The sequence below is a fragment of the Lycium ferocissimum genome, chromosome 12 (genome assembly GCF_029784015.1).
Source record: "Lycium ferocissimum isolate CSIRO_LF1 chromosome 12, AGI_CSIRO_Lferr_CH_V1, whole genome shotgun sequence".
Lineage (NCBI taxonomy): Eukaryota > Viridiplantae > Streptophyta > Magnoliopsida > Solanales > Solanaceae > Lycium > Lycium ferocissimum.
In genome coordinates, this window is record NC_081353.1 from 49818341 (window position 1) to 49842438 (window position 24098).

At 36.3% G+C, this 24098-nt stretch overlaps 2 protein-coding genes across 4 annotated transcripts; both read left to right on the forward strand.

Moving 5' to 3' along the window:
* The first annotated feature begins 7905 nt into the window (after positions 1–7905).
* LOC132040420 (beta-glucuronosyltransferase GlcAT14B-like) lies at positions 7906–11882 on the forward strand. Its single transcript, XM_059431061.1, has 5 exons — positions 7906–8646; positions 8974–9079; positions 10310–10385; positions 10483–10598; positions 11229–11882. The coding sequence occupies exons 1-5, from the start codon at positions 8230–8232 to the stop codon at positions 11717–11719; spliced, it is 1206 nt and encodes a 401-aa protein (XP_059287044.1). The 5' UTR covers positions 7906–8229; the 3' UTR covers positions 11720–11882.
* A 1439-nt stretch (positions 11883–13321) lies between these two features.
* On the forward strand, positions 13322–18451 carry LOC132039895 (uncharacterized). 3 transcript variants are annotated; one of them, XM_059430447.1, is made up of 6 exons: positions 13322–13441; positions 16322–16472; positions 16577–16688; positions 16815–16897; positions 18067–18130; positions 18246–18451. In XM_059430447.1, the coding sequence occupies exons 2-6, from the start codon at positions 16351–16353 to the stop codon at positions 18447–18449; spliced, it is 585 nt and encodes a 194-aa protein (XP_059286430.1). In that variant the 5' UTR covers positions 13322–13441; positions 16322–16350; the 3' UTR covers positions 18450–18451. The 3 variants fall into 3 exon arrangements, with proteins under 3 accessions (XP_059286430.1, XP_059286431.1, XP_059286429.1); XM_059430448.1 differs by having other exon boundaries at positions 13354–13441; positions 16328–16472; XM_059430446.1 differs by lacking the exon at positions 13322–13441 and adding an exon at positions 13604–13847.
* Positions 18452–24098: the final 5647 nt, after the last annotated feature.

Here is a 24098-nt window from a genome sequence, read left to right on the forward strand (position 1 = left end):
AATTAGGGTATATGATGCTCAAAGTAACTATTAAGTTAGGTGGTCCCAGCCTATGGGTCGGAGCCCGTCATACCCCTCGGTGGGGTGTGACAGGTGTGACCAGCTATAGACACAATCAGAACATAATTTAAGAACACTATTCCACTAAGAGGTACGACAAAAATTGGGGCTTTTGACCTTAATCATCTGTTCATATATGTTGATAATGAAGAAGATTTCGATAATCTTTCGTCAAGAAACTATATCTCTCTAGAAGGAGACCATATTATGCAGCTAGAAAAATGGTCGCCTTTCTTTAAACCTGACAAACGAAACTCAATTGCACTGGTTTGGATCACTTTACCAGACCTATCTTGGCAATTCTTTGAATGGGATGCTCTACGTAGAATAGGGGATCCAATTGGGTACGCATTAACAATGGATAAAGCTACATCTACAAAGAGCAGACCTACAACTGCTAAGCTACGAGTGGAATTGGACCTGGCTAAACCTAGAATTAGAGAAGTTCAAGTGGAGATTAGGAATGCTAAAGGAAGACTAGAGAACTTTACTCAAAAGGTTGAATATGAAGACCTTCCTGCCTTCTATAGCCACTGTATGATACAAGGACACTCTAATGAACAATGCAGAATTCTCATACGTAAGAACCAAGCTAACAAAGAGAATGGAGACAGAGGTGGAAGACATTGGAGAAGGGACGGGCATGAGCCTTCTCAAATAAATTTACAGCAACAAAATAGAAAGAATGAAGAAACAAATTCTACAAATCAAGAAGCTATCCAAGGAAATGAGAATGAAATCAATGATGAAGAAGGGTGACAAACTGTTGAAAGGAGGAAAGGAAAGGGAAAAAACAATGTCAATGTAACTCAGGAGAACAAAGGTATTGGGCAAAATATCAAAAAGCAACAGAAGGATCAAACAATTCAGGAAAGCAATGTACAAGATGAGGCAATGGAAATAACAGAACCTCAAGCAGAAGCTAAAGAGGAGCAAGTCATCATAAACCCTGTTCTGAAACAAATCAAGACCAGGACTACCAAAGAGGAAAAAAAAAACTACAGGAAAAAACCAAAAAAACAAAAGGAAAAAACTGCACCAAAGAATAGCAGAAGAGGGTGGTCAGCAAAAATACCCAACATATAGGAAGATCAACACAAAGAGGCTGAATCACAACTACAGTTAGAAAACAACACCATCAGGAAAAGTAATAGGAGAAGGAAGTTTACAGCAAAGGTGGATATCCCTCAAGATATGATTCTGACTAATGAGCAAGTTGAATGTAATGGAAGAATAAAATAAAAATAAAATAAAAAAAGAGACAACTACTATTATAAAATCCAACTTTGGACTAGACCCCGACCTTGCAAGCAAAATAGCAGGGAAAAAGGCAAAGGAGAAGTTCTTATGCAACAACATTGGCACATGCAGTGTCAATAATCAACAAATGGATCCGGGAGATAGTGAAGGAATTGGGGTGACAATATGGAGCGAAGACCTAGAAATGTCAAATGTTGACATTGAGGGCATCAAATCGGATGATGAGCTAGCTAGGGGCTATGACAAAACTGTAGACTTTGAGGAAACAGACAAACCTCAACAAGCCGAACAAACAACAGAACCCATCAACAAACTTCTACCAAGAAGCAAACAGGACATTACTAGTGTAACTAGTACTTCCTATATCCAGTGGGAAAACAACACAGATCAAGAACTCCCAAAGGATTTTAAACCCAATGTTTCTGATGTTTAGTACAATATCTTGGAATATTAGGGGTATCGGATCCATAGGATCACTTGAAAGACTCACTATGCTAAAAAAAAATAATATAACTTACCAATGATCATCTTACAGGAACCTATGGTTGGACCTGAAAAATTGATGAGTTCAGGAGAAGGCTAGGGTACAATCACTGCTTCAAGAACTGCAACAACAAGATTTGGATCCTTTGTTCTGACCAAGTGGATGTAACTATTACTCAAGATAAAGAACAACAAGTTCTTTGCAAAATCACCAAACAAAACATGCCATGTGCTTTTTATCTAACCATTGTCCATGCTAAATGCACTGAACAAGAAAGGATTGAGCTTTGGGATGACCTTAGAAATACTGCAACTGTGATGCAAGAAGCATGGGGTATTGTTGGAGAATTCAATTCTATCACAAGTGCAGATGAAAAGCTAGGAGGAAGACCATTCAACCTCAATAATAATCTAGATTTTATATCCTGTATTGATGACTGTGGTTTATAGGATGCAAGTTTCTCTGGAGCAGCTTACACTTGGAGTGATCATAGGGATCCACTAGATACTATCTGGAAAAGACTAGATAGATCACTCTATAACTCTAAATGGTTTGATGCATATGGAAGCACTAGTGTTACCCATCTATCAAAGGACATGCTCAGATCATGCCCCTTTACTCATTAAACTTACTAATGAACCTAATAGTAATGTTAAATTTTTCAAATTCCTGAATATGTGGACTACTCACAAAGATTTTTTGTATGTAGTACAAGCTAACTGGGAAAAAGAAGTCAATGGCAATCCGTTGTTCATTCTGCAACAGAAACTCAAAACGACTAGCAAAGCTCTGAGAGTCTGGTCAAGAATTGCCTTTGGAGACATATATGAAGAGCCCAAGAGACTAGATCAGCAAATCATACAAATGGAAGCAAGATGCATTAGTGATAATAGTGGAGAGAATAGAATGTCTCTATCCAGAACTAAAGCAGAATATACAAGATTACTAAAAACTCAAGAAGCCATTTTGAGACAAAAAAACAGGATCAAATGGCTGGAAGAAGGGGATGCCAACACTGCATTTTTCCATGGTATCCTTAAAAACAGAAGGAAAAGGCTCACTATCACAAAATCATGGATGAAAACAATCAATGGATAGAGGGGAAGGAAGCCATATCAGAAGTTGCTATAGAATATTTCCAGAAAACCTTCTCCTCAAATTACCAAAGGCAGGATCTGGATACCACCAGCCAGTTGAGGATAAAGGTCACTGATCAAGACAATGAGATGCTTATAGCTAACCCCTCCATAGAAGAAGTCAAAGATGTCATTTTCTCTATTGATCCTGATAGCGCACCAGGGCCTGATGGATATAGTGGAGGTTTCTACCGGAGTGCTTGGAGTGTCATTCAAAATGATGTTCTTAATGTTGTTCGAGCTTTTTTGGAGGAGCTGAACTTACAAAGTATTTCACCCATACATGCCTGGTGATGATACCAAAAATCGGATCCCCCCAATAATTTACAGATCTTAGACCTATCAGCTTGTGTAATGTGTCCAATAAAATTATTTCAAAATTCCTTAATACAAGACTCAGCCTCATACTCCCCAAACTCATCTCCAATAATCAGTCTGGCTTTAATAAAGGAAGGTCAATCTTTGAGAATATCCTTCTTGCCTAGGAAATTATCAATGACATCAAAAAACCAAATCGGGGTGGTAATGTTGCAATTAAACTAGACATGGCCAAAGCTTATGATAGAGTTTCCTGGACATATTTATGCATGGTGTTGAGGAAAATGGGTTTTTGTGAGATTTAGATTGAGTTAATCTTCAGGTACATTTCTAATAACTGGTACTCTATTATTGTGAATTGAGGTAGGTAGGGGTACTTTAACAGTAAGGGGCTTAGACAAGGTGATCCACTATCCCCATCCCTTTTTGTGATTACCTCTGAATTACTCTCTCAATTGTTGAATGATCTTCCTAACAAGAGGGGATACAAAGGTTTTTATATGAACCGAGATGGTCCTCGGGTGAACCATCTCTCCTTTGCTAACGATACCATCTTATTTTGTAATGGGAGTAAAGGTCCACTAGAGATGTTCTTAAAAACACTCCACACCTATGAGAAAACATCTAGACAGTTACTAAACAAGAACAAAAGTTGTTTTGCTGTAGCCAATAATGCTAAATAAAGCTTCATAGCTAAGCTTAAGCTCATCACTGGCATAAATCACTAGGAGTTCCCGATTAAATACTTGGGATGCCCATTGATAAGTGGAAGAAAAAAGATAAGTCATTTTAATGACTTAGTCTGCAACATCATTAACAGAATCAAAGGTTGGCATAATAAATTGCAATCTACTAGAGGGAGAGTTGTGCTCATTAAACATGTTCTATTGGCTCTTCCAACTCATCTGCTTGCAGCATTATAGCCCCCCAATGGTACTTTTGAAAACATTGAAAAATATCTTGCTAGATTTTTCTGGTCAGGGAAAGAAGAGGGTGGGAAGCACCATTGGATTGCCTGGCAAACTCTATGTCAACCTATTGAGGAGGGGGCATTAACTTCAGGAGAATAAGTGATATCTGTGCCTTTCTCCATCAAACAATGGTGGAGACTGAGAACCAATAACTTTCTGTGGACTAAGTTTGTAGCTCATAAATACTATCATGGCATCCATCCTAACATGTCAGTATGGAAGAAAGGACAATCTGCCTAGTGGAAGTATATGTGTGAGATTAGGGATAAGACTGAACAAGAGATCAAATGGATTATAGGCAAAGGTGATGTGAGCTTTTGGTATAATAACTGGTCACCCCTAGGGCCTTTATACAAGAAACTTCAGGCTGGAGTCATTGTTCAAAATATCTTTGGCAAAGATGTTATAAATGGTAGATACCGGAACCGTGTCCAAGAACCATCCCAATATGCTAGCGAAGGTTGCTATCAACAAGATGAGATTGATGAACAATGAAGAGCATGACAAACCCATTTGGGCACCTACAACAACAATGACAGGACAATTTGTTGTGGCCTCCTGCGTAATGGAATTATGCAGACAAAAGGGTAACATTAATACTAGTCTTGTTAAAGTTTGGCATAACGATATTCCTTTTAAAATGTCCTTCTTAACCTGGAGAGCTATTATTAATAGGTTACCAACTGATACTAAAGTTGCTAGATTGGGTATTCCTATGTCTCCTACATGCTACTGTTGTAATAACACTAACAATGCTACATCATTAGAAAATGCAGGACATATATTTTATGCAGGTGAACATGCTAGAATTATATGGAGGCATTTTGCTAGACCTAGTGAGATTGAACACAACAACATGAACATGAAGAACTTGATACAAAAGTGGTGGACCAAGAGAGTACTCAATCCAGTAGCTACTTACATTAGGAGAGTGCTACCACCGCTCATATACTGGGAACTTTGGAAAAAGGTATTTAACCCAAATGACCTAACAAAACCCTCTGTATACGGATCCAAAAACACATCAACGACACCTTGCCTTACTTTGCACAGGGACACTTTGGAAGAGTCAAATTGGAAAATTCTTGGGAAATCATTAGCGGGATCTTTGATGTTACCATCAGCCATACGACTGCTACAAGAGTCAAATGGATGAGACCACTTCACCAGGTTGCAAAACTAAACACTGCTGGATCTTGTTTGAATGGCAGGTGTGGCGGAGGTGGAATAATAAGAGACTCAAGAGGAAAAAACATCATGGCTTTCACTATAAACCTTGGAGAAGGAACCAGCAACAGGATAGAAGCTATGGCTATGCTACATGGATTAGAACTCTGCAACCAAAGAGGAATCAACCAAGTGATTGGAGAAACTGACTCTATGCTCCTTGCTAAAGCCATCACTGATAATTGGAACATCCCCCGGAGAATGTATACCACAGTAAAGAAAATCCAAAAGATAGTTGAATTGCATGGTTTTATCATCAAGCATTGCCTCAGAGAAGCAAATCAACCTGCTGACAAGCTTGCTTCATTAAGTCACACAACAGATGTGAAGCATGTATTCAACTGTCTTACTAACCTACCTAGACAAGTTAGAGGCCTTGTAAATCTTGACAGAATGGAATTGGCCACCTTTAGATCAAAAAGAACAAAAGATGACATCCTAGTTTTTGAACCTCCGTAGATAGTTAGTCAGTAGTCCCACACTGGCTTTTTGTATAGGCCTACCACTTTTGCTATGTGCTTTTCAAGCACCAAATACAAGTTTGGTATGCCAAACTTCAAAACTTGTATACTTCTATTATCAATGAAATGAAATGCCAGTTCGAATAAAAAGAAATACACTATTATAAAAGATTCAAAAAAAAAATAATAATAAATAAAGGTGCTCAACTTTTTTAACCAATTCAGCACAATACAGTTTTTCTCTTCTACCATAATAAACTGGATAGCCTAGATAAGTAAGAGGGAAATTATTTCTTTGAAAACCAGTAATCAGCTGTACTTTGTCAATTACTTGCATTGACACTTTGTCATGAACACAGAATCAACCTCTTAATTCTTATTCATCATTTGACTCGACGCCTCTTCATAAGATAATAGAACACCCAAAATTAGCTGCAAAATGGTCCAATCTGCAGAGCAAAAGATTATAGTACAATCCAAGGCAAAGTGATTAATTCTAGTACTCCATTTTAATACAACATAGCCATATTTATTGGGCGACATGCGTCCAGAGACTAGTTGGGGCGCATGGATGGAAATTTGCCTCTTAACTTCATTAATTATAGAGGTTTTATATAGGGGCATAAACAAAGTAACTAAAGCTTTAGACTTTTACTACTATTACTAAAAACCTGAATATTCTACTAAATCAAATATTAGACTCTTCTTATAACAAAACAACTAATAATTCTAGTAAAAACTATAGCAGTGACCAATGCAATATCCAACAGTATATTGGTTGACACTATTGACATTTTCATTATCCCTTAGCATATGTCTTTTAAATCAAGTTCCACTTATCAACACTCAGCCATATAGATTGTACATATCATCTTACTTTGGTGATAAGTTTTTTATTAATTACCAAAACAAAAAGGTGCACTTATCATTCCCTTGCTGTATCATTAAGCAAAGATTACTTTGCACTAATCTTGCCTAAACATCGTTGACCTTCAATACTCTATATCCACTCAAATATACCTTTTCCCACCTCTACGTTAAAGAATTTTCGATTAATGTTACACAAGAATGGAGAATATAAAGAAACGTACCATTAGAGATTATATCAGAGCAAAGATGGAAGGTTACAAATGGTTTATACCTATGATCATTTTTGTCCTTTTAATCATCTGCATTCTTAATTCTACAACCAAGTATCCATTACGCCACATTACATCACTGCAACCTGATCGAGATTCATCAATATTCGTCCAATCAAAACTGAACATATCTCCTACTCGTCCCAATTCAACAATACCAAGACTAGCATACTTAATATGCTGTTTCCCGTAGCGATGGGGAGGGCATAAAGAGGACTGAATATTCTATACCATCCGTTACAACTAAAGTATTAAACTCTTACTACTAATGCAACGTCTAATAAATCAAATATTAAACTCATCTTATAACAAAACAAACTGTATCCTTTTTATTTATTTTTTTATTTTTTGACAATTTCATTATCCTTCAGCATGTCTTTTAAATCAAGGTCCACTTATCATTCCCATGCTGTATCATTAAGCAAGGGTACTTTGCACCAATCTTGTCTAAACATTCATAGATTCGTTGACCTTCAATACATACCTTTTTCTAAGTGTACGTTAAAAACTTTTCAATTAATGTTACACAAGAATGGAGAATATAAAGAAACCATTAGAGATTATATCAGAGCAAAGATGGAAGGTAACAAATGGTTTATACCTATGATCATTTTTGTCCTTTTAATCATCTGCATACTTAATTCTACAACCAAGTATCCATTACACCACATTACATCACTGCAACCTGATCAAGATTCATCAATATTCGTCGAATCAAAACTGAACATATCTCCTACTCGTCCCAATTCAACAATACCAAGACTAGCATACTTAATATGCGGTTCCCGTAGCGACGGGGAGCGCATAAAGAGGATTGAATATTTTATACCATCCGTTACAATTAAAGTATTAAACTCTTACTACTAATGCAACGTCTAATAAATCAAATATTAAACTCATCCTACAAAACAAACTGTATCCTTTTTTATTTTTTTTTTATTTTTTTTGACAATTTCTTTATCCTTCAGCATATCTTTTAAATCAAGGTCCACTTATCATCCCCATGTTGTATCATTAAGCAAGGTTACTTTGCAACAATCTTGTCTAAACATTGGTAGATTCGTTGACCTTCAATACATACCTTTTTCCACTTCTACGTTAAAGACTTTTCAATTAATGTTACACTAGAATAGAGAATATAAAGAAACCATTAGAGATTATATCAGAGCAAAGATGGAAGGCAACAAATGGTTTATACCTATGATCATTTTTGTCCTTTTAATCATCTGCATTCTTGATTCTACTACCAAGCACCCATTTCACCACATTACATCACTACAATCTGATCAAGACTCATCAATATTCGTCGAATCAAAACTGAACACATCTCCTACTCGACCCAATACAACAATACCAAGATTAGCATACTTAATATCCGGTTCACGTAGCGATGGGGAGGCCATAAAGAGGACGTTAAAAGCATTGTACCATCCGTTAAATCAGTACGTGTTACATTTGGACCTGGAGACTTCAGACAAGGAGAGAAATGAGCTAGTGAAATTTGTGAAGAGCGAGCCTTTGTTTGTGAAAATTGGAAATGTGAGAGTAATTGAGAGATCCAACTTGGTCACTTACAGAGGTCCTACTATGGTAAGTATATGTGCTATAAAGTCGGTCATAATTCAACCTGTCTAATTTTTACTATGTCTTAATGTTTTTCTTTGTTTTTTTAATAATTTTTTAGGTACCTCATAAATTTTTTTTTTCTTTATTATGGTTATATATAACATATCAAATAAAAAAAAATCTTTTTGAAAATCTTTTGATAAAGTTTCTATGAGTCAATTTGGACTATATATCAGCACAATTTCGAATGCTTATCTACCCAATTTTAAATTAGTTGAAATGAATTGATTTAATAAATGAAGGGATCTTGAATGGATTATATTTTCATGACTAATTTTACATCCCTATTAGGTAAGCAATACACTTCATGCTGCTGCCATATTGGTGAAGGAAGGTGGTGAATGGGATTGGTTTATCAATTTGAGTGCTTCTGATTATCCTTTAGTTACTCAAGACGGTATGCCCCCGCTCCCGACTCTTTTTTTCTCATTTATAAATGCGTCGTTTTCATTTTTGCCCGCCGGTCGAAATCAATTACAACGCTCAATAAAATATACAAAACTTATAACACTGATTTTGTATAATATATGTATATTTTGTGTATACAATATGTATAATATATATATAAACTTAATATACAAAACTTATACATTTGTTGGCTATTTCTTTTGAGTGGTCCAAATTATTCCTTTATAAACTTAGTCTGAAAAAGAAAAAGTACATAAAGTCAAATTTCTATATAATGACATCGTTGGTTCATATATTTTTTTATTGCTATAGCGAACTGCTATTTAGAGAACATATAATATAGCATAACATCAAAATCGGTTCCAAAAAACAATTTGGCCACTATAGTAAAATATTGACATCTAGGATGGTTGTTATAGAAAGATCTGACTATAGTTGAAATATATAATCATTGCATCTAAAGAAGAAATAGAAAGAAATACATTGTTGGAACTCCATTATTTTGGATGAATAGAATTTTATTTGGCAAAAAAAATGGAGTTCGAAGCAATTTGTTTTTACATATTTTGTCTGAAAAAGAAATAAAATACAGGGAAATAAATTGACCAACATCTAAAGGAAAAAAAAAATACATAGTCGGGATAAAATGTATATGATATTGATATATTAAGAAGAAACAAGAAGAAACGCATAATTGGAACAAATAACTGTTGTGCATGAGTATATGGCGATTAACAATTGAAAAACACCCCACTTAAAAGTGGATTTTCTATTTTTCAGTTTTTCTTTATACCCACGTGCCTAAGTGAGAGTGTATCCACTTTTTTTTTGCCACATCATCGTCCAGGGGTAAATTAATGATAAGTAACAAATAGTCGAGTCTATGGGTAATTTAAAAAAAAAAAATTAACACAAATTTAAGTGTGCACCGAATAAAACGTGCCAAATTTAGAATTTTTTAAAGGTATTCCGTCTTTATTATTAACACCGTTTCCTGTCACCATGTTTCTTATCTTAGTTCTACTTTTGGGCTGATCTTTTTTACTAATACGTTCAGTGAAATTTTCATAACTTAGCCTTAGTGCTTCCTGAGAAAAAGAAAATTAGATTTACCTTTGGTCTGTTCACTTGAGATTCATCAATCAAAACGTTACTTGCAATTGTTGCTTATGATCTAAATCGGATGACTTTGCTAATTAATTTAATGTTGTATTAACAGATTTGCTTCACAGTTTAAGGACTATTCCAAGATATCTTAACTTTCTTGAACATACAAGTGATCTCGATTGGAAAGAGTATGTGGATAATGAACTTGCCATTTAATCAACCTATTGTTAATTAATAATTAGTACTAATTGGAATTAATCAAATGTCTATTTGTGGTTAATGTAGGGAATATAGAGCCAAGCCTGTGATAATTGATCCGGGGCTGTACAGCTTGAACAAATCAGATGTCTTCTTTGTTGAACCCCAAAGGAGTTTGCCAACAGCATTTAAATTATTCACAGGTGACAATTATTAAACTTGTGTACATTCTGGCGTTTGATTAAAAAAAATATATATTCTGACAAGCTTTATTTCACCAATATAAGCTTTTAATTATACTTAGTTTCACTTGACTAAAGTGTAACAATTCGGTCCTCAACTTTTAGTATTTGTGAACCAAAATTGAATTTTGAGCATATATATGCGTTCATATAAACTTTTTAGACTTGTTAGGACGGTTTTGGATAGGACCTGAAGGACTCGAGGGGATTTCAACACTAAACAACGGAAAATATTTTTAAAAAAAAGTTCTTCGTAGTAACATTTTTGGAGGAAATTAAAATGACTTAGCTTATGTCATACCAAACACAAATTTCTTCTTCTTAATTTCTCTCCTTTTTGTTTTTGTTTATTGTTTTGATTCTCTACTTTAAAATCTCACAGACTCAACTAAGCGTAATTAACAGAAACGAAAGTTGATATCATTTGAAATTGCACAAGTGGAGCTAGCATTCTATTTACGAATTCAGTGACATTGGCTCACCCGTATATTTAAGTTAAAAAGTACTATAATTATTTTATCCAGAATTCAATAAGTTGCCTTTTTTAAAATCTAGAACTGATAAACTCAAAATTCTAATCCGTCTGTGCAGGATCTGCATGGATGATGCTCTCTCGGCCCTTTATGGAGTACATATTGTCTGGGTGGGACAGCCTCCCAAGGACTCTCTTAATGTACTATACTAACTTCCTCTCTACACCCGAAGGATACTTCCACACTGTCATATGCAATGTCCAGGAATTTATAAATACTACAATCAACCACGACCTTCATTTTATTGCATGGGACAATCCTCCTAAGCAACACCCGCACTATCTCACGGTGGATGATTATAAGGAAATGGTCGACAGCAATGCGCCGTTCGCTAGAAAATTCGGGAAGAACGAACCGGTGCTCGACAAGATTGATTTGGAACTCTTGGGGCGTAAAGCAGATGGTTTTATTCCTGGTAGTTGGTTTGGGGATGCAAATGCAACTATTTCGGACTATTCGTTGCGACCCGGCCCGGGTGCTCAAAGGCTAACAAGTCTGATATCTGGTTTCTTGTCTGATAAAGATTTTGACAAAAAACATTGTCTCTAATCAAAGGGATGTATGTGTACTATGGAATAATGATGATGACAATTGTTGCTAATGCCCCTTAAGTCATATGCTGTAATAATTGTGGGATGGAGTAATTAACTTTACCATACTGCTAGGAAGAAGTTGTTGGAAAAAGCAAAGGGATATATCTCAAAAGGGAGTGCCCTTCGTGAAATGTAAAGAGCTTTATTTTCCACTTATTAACAGTTGTCTCTTTAGAGGGCTAGTAAGAGCCTGTTTGGATGGGCTTATGCGCATATAGTATTTTATAAATAAAAAAAAATAAGTTGGGGTAGTCAACTTATTTTCGCTTATGTTCTAAAATTTCATGTTCGCTAAATAATTTCTTTAGATAAGCTAAGTCAAATGGGCGAATTATTTTTTTTGAGTCCTTATTTTAAGCAAAACGACAAAATTCGGTCGTACAAACACTCGAAAAAGTTGAAAACGAACATAAACGACTTATAAGCCAATCCAAACGGGCTCTAAAGAGCAAGAAAGGAATAGGACTCATGCTCACATGGGAGTTGGGCCCAGGGGTGGATGTACAGCCCATTGAGGGTGTTCGTAAAAATTACACTGTATATATAAGGTATTTTATATGTTTTATGTACATATATAGATTTTGAACACCCTGAAAACAAGAGCAGGGGAATGTTCAGTGGTTTAGGGGGTTCAAATTCACCTTGAGGTTCCAAGTTCAAGCCTCGGACACCACCTTTTTATTTTTCGAACCCCCTCAGAGAATATCCTAGATCTATTAGTGGTTGGGCCGCAAGGTCAAATGGTTGGGTCGGTATAAGTCATGCCTTGTAGACTGAAAACATTTTGATTAAAAAAAAAAAAGGAAAAAAAAAGTACTCCCTCTGTCTAATTTAAATGTCTTAGTTTGACTAGACACGAATAATAAATAAAGACTTTTGAATTTTGTGGTCCTAAATTAAATATGTGTATAATGGACTAAAATGCCTTTTGAATCTTATGGTTATAAACTTGTCATGTAAGATGTTTAAATTATTAACTTACTAAATATAGAAAAAAGTATTCTTTTTGGAATAAATTAAAAAAAAAATAAGATACTTAAATTAGGATGGAGGACGTGGGAATGACAACGTACAGTCGAACCGAGACCTGACTTGGAAACATTGTCCGAGATTTGTCAAAGGAAAGAGGTGCTATGGGATATATATAAAAGTTTAATATAATTTAAAAAACTACTTCCCAAGCTATTATAATATTATATTCCTTCCTTCTCAATTTATGTCATATATTTTTATTTCGAGATCCAAATTATGTAAAGCTTGATTAATATTTTAAATTTTTTAATCATACTAACATAAGATGAATTACCACTTATGGTATTTTTCTATAGTTTTTAAATATCAAATTTTATTATTAAAATATTAAATTGATCTCAATTTAACTTAAAAAATAATCAAATTAAATTTTCGACAAAAGAAAAGTGACACATAAAATTGGGACGAAAAAAGTAATAAGTAATATGCATTAACATTCCTAGGATAATGCTATTTTAGTTTAATTTTAGCTTTATAATTTTATTGTGGGACCAAACTATCATATAACTCAACAGCTTGTCCAATCATATAATATGCTTTTCTCCTATATGTTATGTCAAACCACTTTTCAAGAACACAAACAACTTTTCTCTTCTCTCTGCATAATAACTTTGTCTGATCAAATATCAATACCCAACAGTTTCAGGTACTTCCTTTTCCTTCTAAAATTCAGTTAAAAAAAATAAAAATGAATTAGGGTGTTTTTACTTGTTGTAGTGAGAAAAAGTTATTGTATAGGTAAGATTAAAATTTTGAGTTTTGAAGCTCTTTTGGGCTTTTATTTATGCAGTTGATTAACAATATGTAGTTAAAGACTTGACTTTTGAGCTTTAGTTGAAGTTTGCAAGTGTTTGTTGTTAGAGCTCGTGCATCTGCAAGGTCACTTCAACTTTGTGTCTTTTTTTTATTTTCATTCAAAATAAGGTTCTTTTCCCCCTTTCTTGTTCAAATCTGGTATGAATTTATTGGGTTGTGTGTGTTTTGGATATTTTATAATTGTGATGTTCGGGTCAGCTTGTGCGCTTGCTACCTCATACCAGCATATGTATCGGGTAACTCTGTTTACCGAGGTTCGGACAAATAAGAAGAAAATACCTAGTAGTAGTTTTGCGTCTACTGGGATTTGAATCCGAGACTTCATGATTTAGTACCCACTTCATTGACCAACTAGACCATACCTTTGGGTGCATGTTTATTTTTGACTTTTGATGGGGCTGTTACCCCCAATTCTAGTAATGGCTGCTTGTTATAATGCGCGGTGTACTAGTGAATAGGACAAGCGAATTGAAATTACTTGCGACAGATGGAGGTTGAGGATAGAACGTGTTGGTTTTTTGTTTCAGACTATCACTGTTTTGTTGTTTCTTTAATTATTAATAAAATAAGCCCTAGATGATAAAAAGCCCAGTGACTTTTTTTTTTTAAAAGGAGGATAGAACATGTCGAGTGCGTCGCACTTATTGGTTTTGTATACTACTCCCTGCGTCCCAATTTATGGGGCACGAATTCACTTGGCACAAAGTTTAAGTAAGAAAGGAAAACTTTTGAAATTTGTGGTCTAAAACAAAACATAGATATTTTGTGTGGCTAATGGCTATAAATCATCTCATTAAGGGTAAAAGGGGAATTTTAAAGTTAAGTTGTTTCTAATTATAGAAAGGTGGCTTTTTTTTTTTGGGACAGACTAAAAAAGAAAGTGTGCCACATAAATTGGGACAGAGGGAGTATCATTATGTAGTAATAGTAGATACTAGTCATTGATTCAGGCTGCTTTTGGTTACTAAAATGGGACTCTCGATTTTAGGTGCCACTCCTTGTAATCTTGGAGTTCTGGTTTTGAATAAAGAGGTTGAGGTTTATTCCTGTATTCCATTCTAGAGGGGGCTTTGTCTATGAGGAAAATAAGTGATCTCGGTTTAAGTGTTTTCAAGATGATAACATACCCTTTCCCTATATGGACAACAGTCTTATTTAATGTGGAACGTGATGTCAAAATAGGTATTTATCAACTTGTCATACATAATTTCCTCAAAATGATGTTGAAAATCTTGATGTTGCACAAATCTCGTCATGGTAGCCTGGTGGGAGGGATAGAATATCGGAAGCTATGGTAACACATAATAAATTTGAAACCATATGGAAAAGGGTTTGCAAAAGGGAAGAAAGCGGCAAGAAGGAAAATAAGGCAAATCCTGCAGTGATTTGAGCCATAAATCTCAATACACTGCCAATGACATGACATCTTTGAAACCATATAATTTTCACTTCTTCCTCCTTTTGGGCCCGATATGATTAAAACTCATCATATAGTGCGAAAATGCATGTTATAGTAAAAAGCAGAAGTACCCAAGTCATAAAGTGCACAAAAATGTTTGGGGGCAATATTGAGGCCAAATGGCATGACTAGGCATGAGTACGGCTTTTTAAACTTTATCGCTATCCATCTCTGGTCTGGTTCCATTTTCTGAATCCATCTTTAAAATTTTAATAAACGTTCCACTTTTTCCATAATTTTCCTCCGTCTTTGAGGTTAGAAATCATTGTTTGATCATCTCTTATTAATGTCTTGACTACCAACATATATTGAGATTCCGCCTTTGGGAGTTGATGAAGTGCTTGTGTACCATAATATCCAAGACATGTTGTGCGTATCAAATTCAAAATCAGAAGGGGAGCCTTGGAGCAACGGTAAAGTTAGCTCGGTGTGACCTGTAGGTCACGGGTTCGAGCCGTGGAAGCAGCCACTAGTGCTTGCACTAGGGTAGGCTGTCTACATCACACCCCTTGGGATGCGACCCTTTCCCGGACCCTGCTATTCTGGGATGCTTTGTGCACTGGGCTGCCCATCAAATTCAAAAGCAATCTTCCTACTATTTTGTCAGACATTGTTTGGGAAAGACTAAGAGAATCTTCCTCCTCTTCATGCCCTATTAACGAATAAGTTATCCTATCTCGAACAGTAAGCTTATCAAAAAACAGTAGTATGCCTTGCCTGTGCTAGATAATATGCCCCTTCTTGCCTTCTAAAAGATTGGTTAAGTTACTTGAGGAGTCACACATTTTATATTTGAGTTTTAAAGTCCATAAAAAGTGATCTCATTGTGTTATAACTGTCATTCTTCTAAACCTTTACAGGTGGCAATAATCATAAATAGTACTCCCTCTGTCCCAATTTATATGGCACTCTTTCCTTTTTAGTCTGTCCCAAAAAGAATGACATCTTTCTATATTTAGCAACAATTCAACTTCAAATCTCCCTTTCTACCCTTAATGAGATGGTTTCTAGCCACACAAATTTACGTGGTTTGTTTTAGACCACAAGTTTCAAAAGTCTTCCTTCATTTCTTAATCTTTGTGCCAAGTCAAACGCCTTCGAATAAAATGGGACGGAGGGAGTATTCTTTTTGTGAGTTGGAAATGCTAATTATACTTTGTAATTCTGGTTTAACTTAATTCTAATGCTAATTAACTTAATTCTAATGCTAATTCTAATTATACTTTGTAATTCTGGAAATGCTAATTCTAGTTCTAGGTTTGCTGCCAAACATAAATATCATGGGTGACGGTCCTCGAGGAATAGAGGTGTTTGAAGATCATTTTCAAGCTTCAACTTCTGGTGAAGACTCCATGCAGACCCCAGCTTCATCTAAATATATAGGAAGTAATGATTCTTTAAGGTATATCTTCTAAAAGACATTTTGAGGTGAAGAACAGTTACATATTTGTAAAGGAATTCACCTTTTTCTTATTTATTTTATTTGCTTCTCCCGTATTAGAATAGATCCATTAGTAGATCGTGGACTAGAAGAAAATTGAAAGGTGCTGCTTCGATGTTGAAGTTGTTTAGCCCCAGCAAGCTACCTTGGATGTCTGGCACAGATGGTCAAGAAAAGGTACATATTGTTTACGGCTATCCTCTAACTGTCAAGCTTGTTATTTCCTACTTAAATTGTTCCGAAGGGTATCATCGTCTTTGGGCTGGGGAAGAGAGAGATTACAGATATTATGATGCCTTGCAGGTAGTGTTAACTGCTGCAGAAGTAGAATCTCTTCGGTCAGAAATCGCTGCTTTGGAAGAAAGAGAAGCTCATTTCAAAGCTCAGTAAGATTTGATACGTCCATTGTGTGCTCACTTATTCCTTACTCATTCTGTTTTACCTTAAAATATAACCGTGTGTTGGGTTGTTTCCCTTTAAAATATAACTTTGAAGAGAAGCTCATTTCAAAGTTCATGTCATGAGTTCGAATTCTACTGTTGAAGCAAGTGGGGTGTTTAAGTGGAGAAGGTTAGAGGGATGGCCCTATTATCCACTGAGTTTTGAAGCTAGAAACAACGGATTTCTCGGTTATCGAAAAAAATAGAGTAGGGCCAAAATTAGTTGCACCAACTTTTATTTTATTTAATTTTCCTAAGTTGCATTGGGTTATAAACACGGATTATTGCTGCAGTTTCACTTCCCTTTCGAACAAACAATTGGCTCAAGGTAGAGCAATGGTGAGTATCTGATGGCAAAGCTGCGTAATGTATCGCCAACTCCTAGATGGGTTCAGAATATCCAATTATGAAACATTTCAAAAAGAGGAATCAGTTGTAGCTGCTGCATCCAATCTGGTTGCAAAGACCTTGCAAGAGCAATTGAGTGGATTAAACAAAAAACAAAAACAGAAGTAGGAGTTGGAGATGGGTCCCTGATTCTAAAACAAGAAAACACAAGTTGTAATTGAAAACATGACTATCTGCTTTAAGCACTATTACATTTCTAGGCATAGGGAAATCCATATCAAATTTCACCAGTAGACAATATTATATTGTATGACTTGCTTTCCCAGAAAATAGGAAGACCTGATTTATCTATGTAATGACTATTCTAACCGTCTCTGAACTCCCTAATTGGAAGACTATCTTGAGTAAATATCTGTGTTCTTGATATCGTTATGCTATTATCACCTATAATGAACAAAACATTAAATAAACAGTTAAGAGTGGAGTCCAAGTCCCAATTCGAAGGAAAAAGAGAGATCTTCTTTCATGACAAATGTGAAGTACTGTTCAAAAATCACCAACTAGTCTTACACAACATCACAACTAACTAATGTTACAGGCAGGAAAGAGCCTTCAATAAGAGTAATTCTACTAGCTATTGTTGGCTTGTACTTTCAAAGTTGCAATTGCTCTGGAAAATAACATTTTCTATCCTAAAAGGTGATTGATCTGTCAAAAGAGAATTGTTTATTCGATCTTCATTATTCTTTTTTTGATTCTCTTCACAGATTAGAACACATTGATGAAGTAGTACGGGCTGCACGACTTTCAGGGTACTTGGACATGAGAATGGTATTAAAAGAGCAGCAGCTGTCATCATCTTAACATTGTTTGGATTTCAGACAATACTTCACTGGATTTACATATTTTGTTCCACAATTTATTCTGTTTCTTTTTTTCCCGATAGAGATGGGCAACTTTACCTGGAGAACCTCTTCCAGTTGATGACACTGATGTTGATGATTGGCTTCCTAGATATTTTGTCCTTCAGGGATCGTGTATCTTCTGGTATTCGTCATGCACCGGTAATTTTTACAGTTTAAGTTTCTACTGGCATGCCTTTCTGGATAATGTCCCACTACTGTGTAGACATGCTATTCCAAGAATTTAATGGTGTGCTATCACACTGTATTTTTTGCCGAGACCCTCCATCAGACAACTTTTGAACTTTACATTATAAGAAGAATTTTTCAACCATTTATTTAGATAGCCAGATAGTCCTTAAATGATGTCTTAGAAGTTTGTGCCGATTTATTGGTATTTATCTAATGGACCACCTTGAATTATTTGGTATCTCCTAGATGTTTTTGTTGAGTCAAGATTAACTGGTGTCAGATTTTTGGAACTAGAGATGGCAATTTTTATTGTGTTGCTAAATCCTCACCTCCTAGATGTTTTTGTTGAGTCAAGATTAACTGGTGTCAGATAGTAGGAACTAGAGATGGCAATTTTTATTGTGTTGCTAAATCCTCACCCTTCACAGTCTCAAAAATCCTCCAGCGTGACCCGCACCTTGCTAGCAGGTGGGTGAAATGTTCATATATTACGTTGACAATGTTTCAACGTCAATTTACCATTATGCTAAATAGATCAAAATGGCGAGTGTAACAGAAACAAACATAAAAAATATAGAAGACAGTTTATGGCAGGGAATGGTGAAAAATCTATCTTTTGGAGGGGGCAAGGCGGCTGATGCTTATAGCAATGTGCTAGACTCACTACTAACAAATGTGATGTCATTATTTCCTATGTCAGTTAAGGAGGAGAGGAAGTTGGATAAACTTGGGAGAGGTTTTCTATGGTAGGACAGCAAGGAAAAGAAAGCTTATCACTTGGTAAGATGGAGCACTGTTGCAACCACCAAAGTGAAGGGACTGAATGGGAATGAGAAATGTGAGATTGCTAAATAAGACCTTGCTTGTAAGATATTGTTATGAAAGGTTTAACTCCAAAGAGGAAGCATTATTGAGGAGAGTAATCAAAGAGAAATATGGTAGGAGGAGAATGGTGTATAAAGTTGGTGACAAGGACTCATCGGGCAGGAATTTGGAGGCAAATTACAGTACTGATGCATAGTTTTGTTGAAATAATTGGTACAAAGTTGGCAATGGCAGGAAATACTTTTCCTAGCAGAACAATTAGATAGAGCATTCTCCTTTAAAAGATTGAAGATATTAAAGAAAGAATAAGATGTTGAAGTTTTGGTGATAATAGAAGAATACAAACGACACTTATTTATAGGTGTGAGATACTATCCACATCTTATACTTAGCAGGTGTTGAACAAACTTTGAATTAGCACTTTATAGGATTCGATCGTTCTAACACATTCCTCATACTTGATGAGGGGAACAAACTTGCGTTGCGTATTTTGAGAACATAAAAAGCTAAATACCGTCTGAAAACTTAGGCAGAGTCTTGTCAGATTTGTTGGTGCCAGCAAAATGGTTGAAAAGAGGTGTGTCGCTGCCAGACAGTCAAACAAATTAGGCATTGAATCAGCAGAACGATCACCAAAAAATAGGCATGGTGCCACCCGAACAATTGCCAAAAGAAGATGCGGTACTTCCAGATCGATTGCCAGAAAAGGATCAATTATAATTTTGTCAAAATAAATAAATAAATAAACCTACGCACGCTCTCTTCTCTCTCTGCTGCTCCTATGTCGACTTGAAGGCAGCCATGACTGCTGCTCTCTCTCCCCAGCCTATGGCTGTGGGAGACCCAAACTTAAACCCTAATCCTCAAGCATCCTATGCTACACACCTAAATTCAAACCAAGCAACACAAATTTGTCAAAAACAGTGCTAAAGTAGATAGCAATTATTCATGGAGAACCTACAATTACATTCACGTTGAAAGAGATAAATCAATCTGCTATGGAAGAGGGCCTGCACCAAGCGTTGATACTAAAGTTTTCGCAGGATTCCATTGATATGCAGGCGTTGAGAAAGCTACTGCCTACACAACTGGGAACTCAAGGTCGATGCCTTATCGGATGGCTCGCGCTATCTTGGTTAGATTTGATAGGTATGATGATTATGTATTAGCTGCATCTAAATAGGTTAACTACCAGTTATACAAGGGTATACAACACCAACACCAATTTAGAGTGTTTACATGGACTATTGGTTTCAATCCTAAAGAAGAGACGTCAAAGGCGTTTGTTTGGATTCTCTTCCTAATTTGCCTCCGGAGTTATTCGCAAAACAATCGTTACTGTCAATTGCCTCGGCAGCAAGTAAACCCATTGCTATTGATAAAGCCACCCAAGAGAAGTCAAGACCTAGCACAGCTAGAGTTAAAGTCAAACTTGATTTATTGGCGAATTTACAGCAACGAATGGCACTTCAATATATCGATGAAAAATCTGGAAAATTTGTGGAGCACTTTCAGAAGTTCGTGTATGATAATCTACCATCTTATTGTACATTCTGTAAGCACCAAGGTCATGACGAAAGTGATTGTCGACTATTATTGGTAAAGAATGCAGCAAAAAAAACCGAGAAGACGCCGTGAAAAAGGGCACTATTATCAAAAAATATCAAGGTAATGTGAGGGAGTTGCTAGATGCGAAGCGAGCTGAAATTAAATCCACTGTGGATGGGAAGAGTGATGATAAAAATCAGGTTGTTGAGTTACGTGATTTGGCCGTCCAATCTGATGAAAATTTTGGGCAGCATATGGATAAAGGCAAAGCTGTTGAAGCGGAAGTTGCTTCAGGGAATCAAGCATTAGTCTTAGTTCCTCAACCTGATGCAAGTCAATCCATTTCTTGTGGCTGGGAAGAGTGGTGATGCTACCGGTGTCCATAAATATTCGCAAGATGTGGAATTAAATCAAGCAGCTACTATGAGTGATCAACAAGCATTGGTTTTAGTTGATCATGTTGAAAAAACTGGACAAATTTGTGATAAACACGGGCATGAAGCAATTGCTGCTTCTGCTCTTGATCAAGCTTTGTTTGTGGTGTCGGAACTCAAAAATTCTGGGCAGAAAATAAGTGGAACAGAATTTGCAAAGTCAAGCAAAGTTGTGACTATTAAAAGTGCTGCTACTGATGATTCTGGGCAGCAATTAAGAGCTAGTAACATTGATAAAATTGGGGCAATACCCAGAGTTGTGGTTGATGCGCCGCTTGCTGATTCGGGGCAGAAACTAATCGCTAAAGCTGTTGAAAATTCTGCGCAGCGTAAGGGCAATTTTGCTGGACGGGGCACCGATGAACAAGGGCGTCTAACAACCGAGACATCTACTGATTTGCAAGCTGAAAATTCCAGCAATGAAGAAAATGCAATTGGAAATTGGACCATAATTGCACACAAAAAATTAGTTCGAAGTCGTATTGGTTCCTCAGCCAGTCGAAGGAATTCTCCAAGTCGGGAAAAGCGTGCAACTAGGAATGTTCAGTTGTGCGTCGATCCTAATTTAATTCTACCAACTCCAAATGTTTTTGAACCATTATCTGCTACTGGAAAAAAATCAGCTGGAACATTGTATGGAGAAAAATATTGATAATCGAGGGATTGAGTTCTTTAATTCTACATAAAAATAACAGGAAATGAATGCTCCTAGATGGCCAGATTTAGTTGAGGAAGAGGAGCATGTTACTTCACCTCCTAGGAGTAAGTTAAGTCCTCAAGCACCCGCATTTGGGCCTTCAAGTAAGGCAAATTCATCTATGGCAGTAACAGGTACTTCTTCTAATTTAAGCGCTACAAAAGTAAGCTTGGCTAATAGAGATATTCTGCATGCTCTTGTTTCTCATGATATGGATACAACGAATGCAATTGGTAACTCTAAGAAGAGCTTGGTCAATACCACAAAGGATATGGGAGTATTGACAAAGAGCTATGAGTCAGGAGCTGTTGTTTCAGGACTTAGTCCAACTACCACAAATGATATTGACTTGGGTGGTGACATGTTCGATGCGGATGATGAAGATGATATGCTGGACATATGCTTTGATAAGGTGGCCAAGGATGGGAATCTCTCACCTAAGCAACAAAGAAGTGGAAGCAACAAAAGTAAAAAGAAGACATATGGAAGGCAGCATAGTTGTGATGGTAAGGTGACTGAGGAATTTGTTCCGAGGCACCTACGGATGCGACAGGCAAAGCAAAATCATTTGATAGTGTCAACAACTTTAACAAGATCCAATAAATCCAAGAAGTGATGAACTATCCACTGTTATTGGACAAATTTGAAGAAGAAGAAGAAGACAAAAAGAAAATTCTTCAGGTTACTTTGGACGGACAATTTCTCTCTTTTAGTTCATACATATATAAAATGAAGTTTGAGGTTGATAACTCAACTTTATTCTTGACTTCTATGTTGTTATATTACTTAAGCATCCTCATTTGTAATATCATCATAGAGTGTATTATAAGCTCTGTGATGATCATAAAATACCTAGTTTTCTCTAGTTCTTATTTTCTTAATGCTTGTTAAGTAGTAGGGGTTCGTTACCTCATTAGGATTAGTAAGGTAAGGTCTATCCCCCCTTACTTGTACTCTTCTCTTTGAGGTTCGCTTTTATTTATTAATAAAAAAACTAGCCCTAGGAACCCCGGCCAAAGCAGAAAAGGCATGGTGCAGCCAAAGCAGCTACTGAAAAGAGGTATGACGCCGCCGTCTGCCGGTCAGTGGTGTTGAGCAGTGCTGTTCGCTGAAAAGAGAAGAGACAAAAAATTAGTCAAGCAGATGACCCCCTGTTTATTGATGGAAGCTACTTGAGTCTCTACCGAGATTGTAGATGGTCCTAAATGATTTGAAAATATAATTGAGAGAAGAAGATATAGGGAAGATATGGTTATCCTGTACAAGAGACACCTATATTTAGGCGTGATAACATATCCACATCTTATATTTTCTATGAGAGACTAATTTCATTCTAACACTTGAGAAAACTCTAAGATTCTGACAAAAAGGCGTCTTCAGATTCAGTAAATCTGATCCTGATCACTGACTTAACAGTGGCTGGAGCATATTTATTCAAGAGAAGCTAGAACAACCGGGAGGTGAAGAGGATGAAAGAAAACCATCAAACCTTGGAGGCACTCCAAGGACTTTCTAATGCAGCGGACAATTTGATTTGAAAATGCAGGACAAGTGGATGTTTACTTGCTATCACTCATTGATAGCAAGTACAACTAGAGCCATCATGCTCTTGGAGAACAAATATGGAAACTAGAAGTGGCCTGCTTCTTTTGGTTGCTGGCTTGTATAACATGTTTGACACAGGAGTATCTCCCAAGGAGAGGCATTCACCTCTGCAGCATACATCATTTATTTTGGTGATGAAGCTGAAAGCATTAATCACCTTTCTGATATTGCTGTATCAACTATGGCATTTATTATTGAACATTTTGGGGCTGAAATGAGTAATGTCTAAAAACACTTATGGGCAGATAAGATTCTGGAATAGAAGCGATTTGAAGAGACCATGGAACATTAAGAAAATGGATGTTAGTGTAACTCAATCTCAAAAGCTAATTCATGAGGTGAAATTGTTCAAAACCATCTAAAGATACAACTACTATTTTTTTCAACCTATGTGTGACATTCTAACATTCCTCCTTCCCCTCTCCCTCACAGGCCGTGCGGTTGGACATTTGAAGCGCAGACAATATAACATGACTGCCAATATTGGGTAAACCAAGAGTAGGAATGAGTCTGACTATGATACCGTGTTGAGAAAATAGACATTGGGCTAACTCAACCTTAAAACTATCTTATGAGGTGAGGATATAAGGGGACAA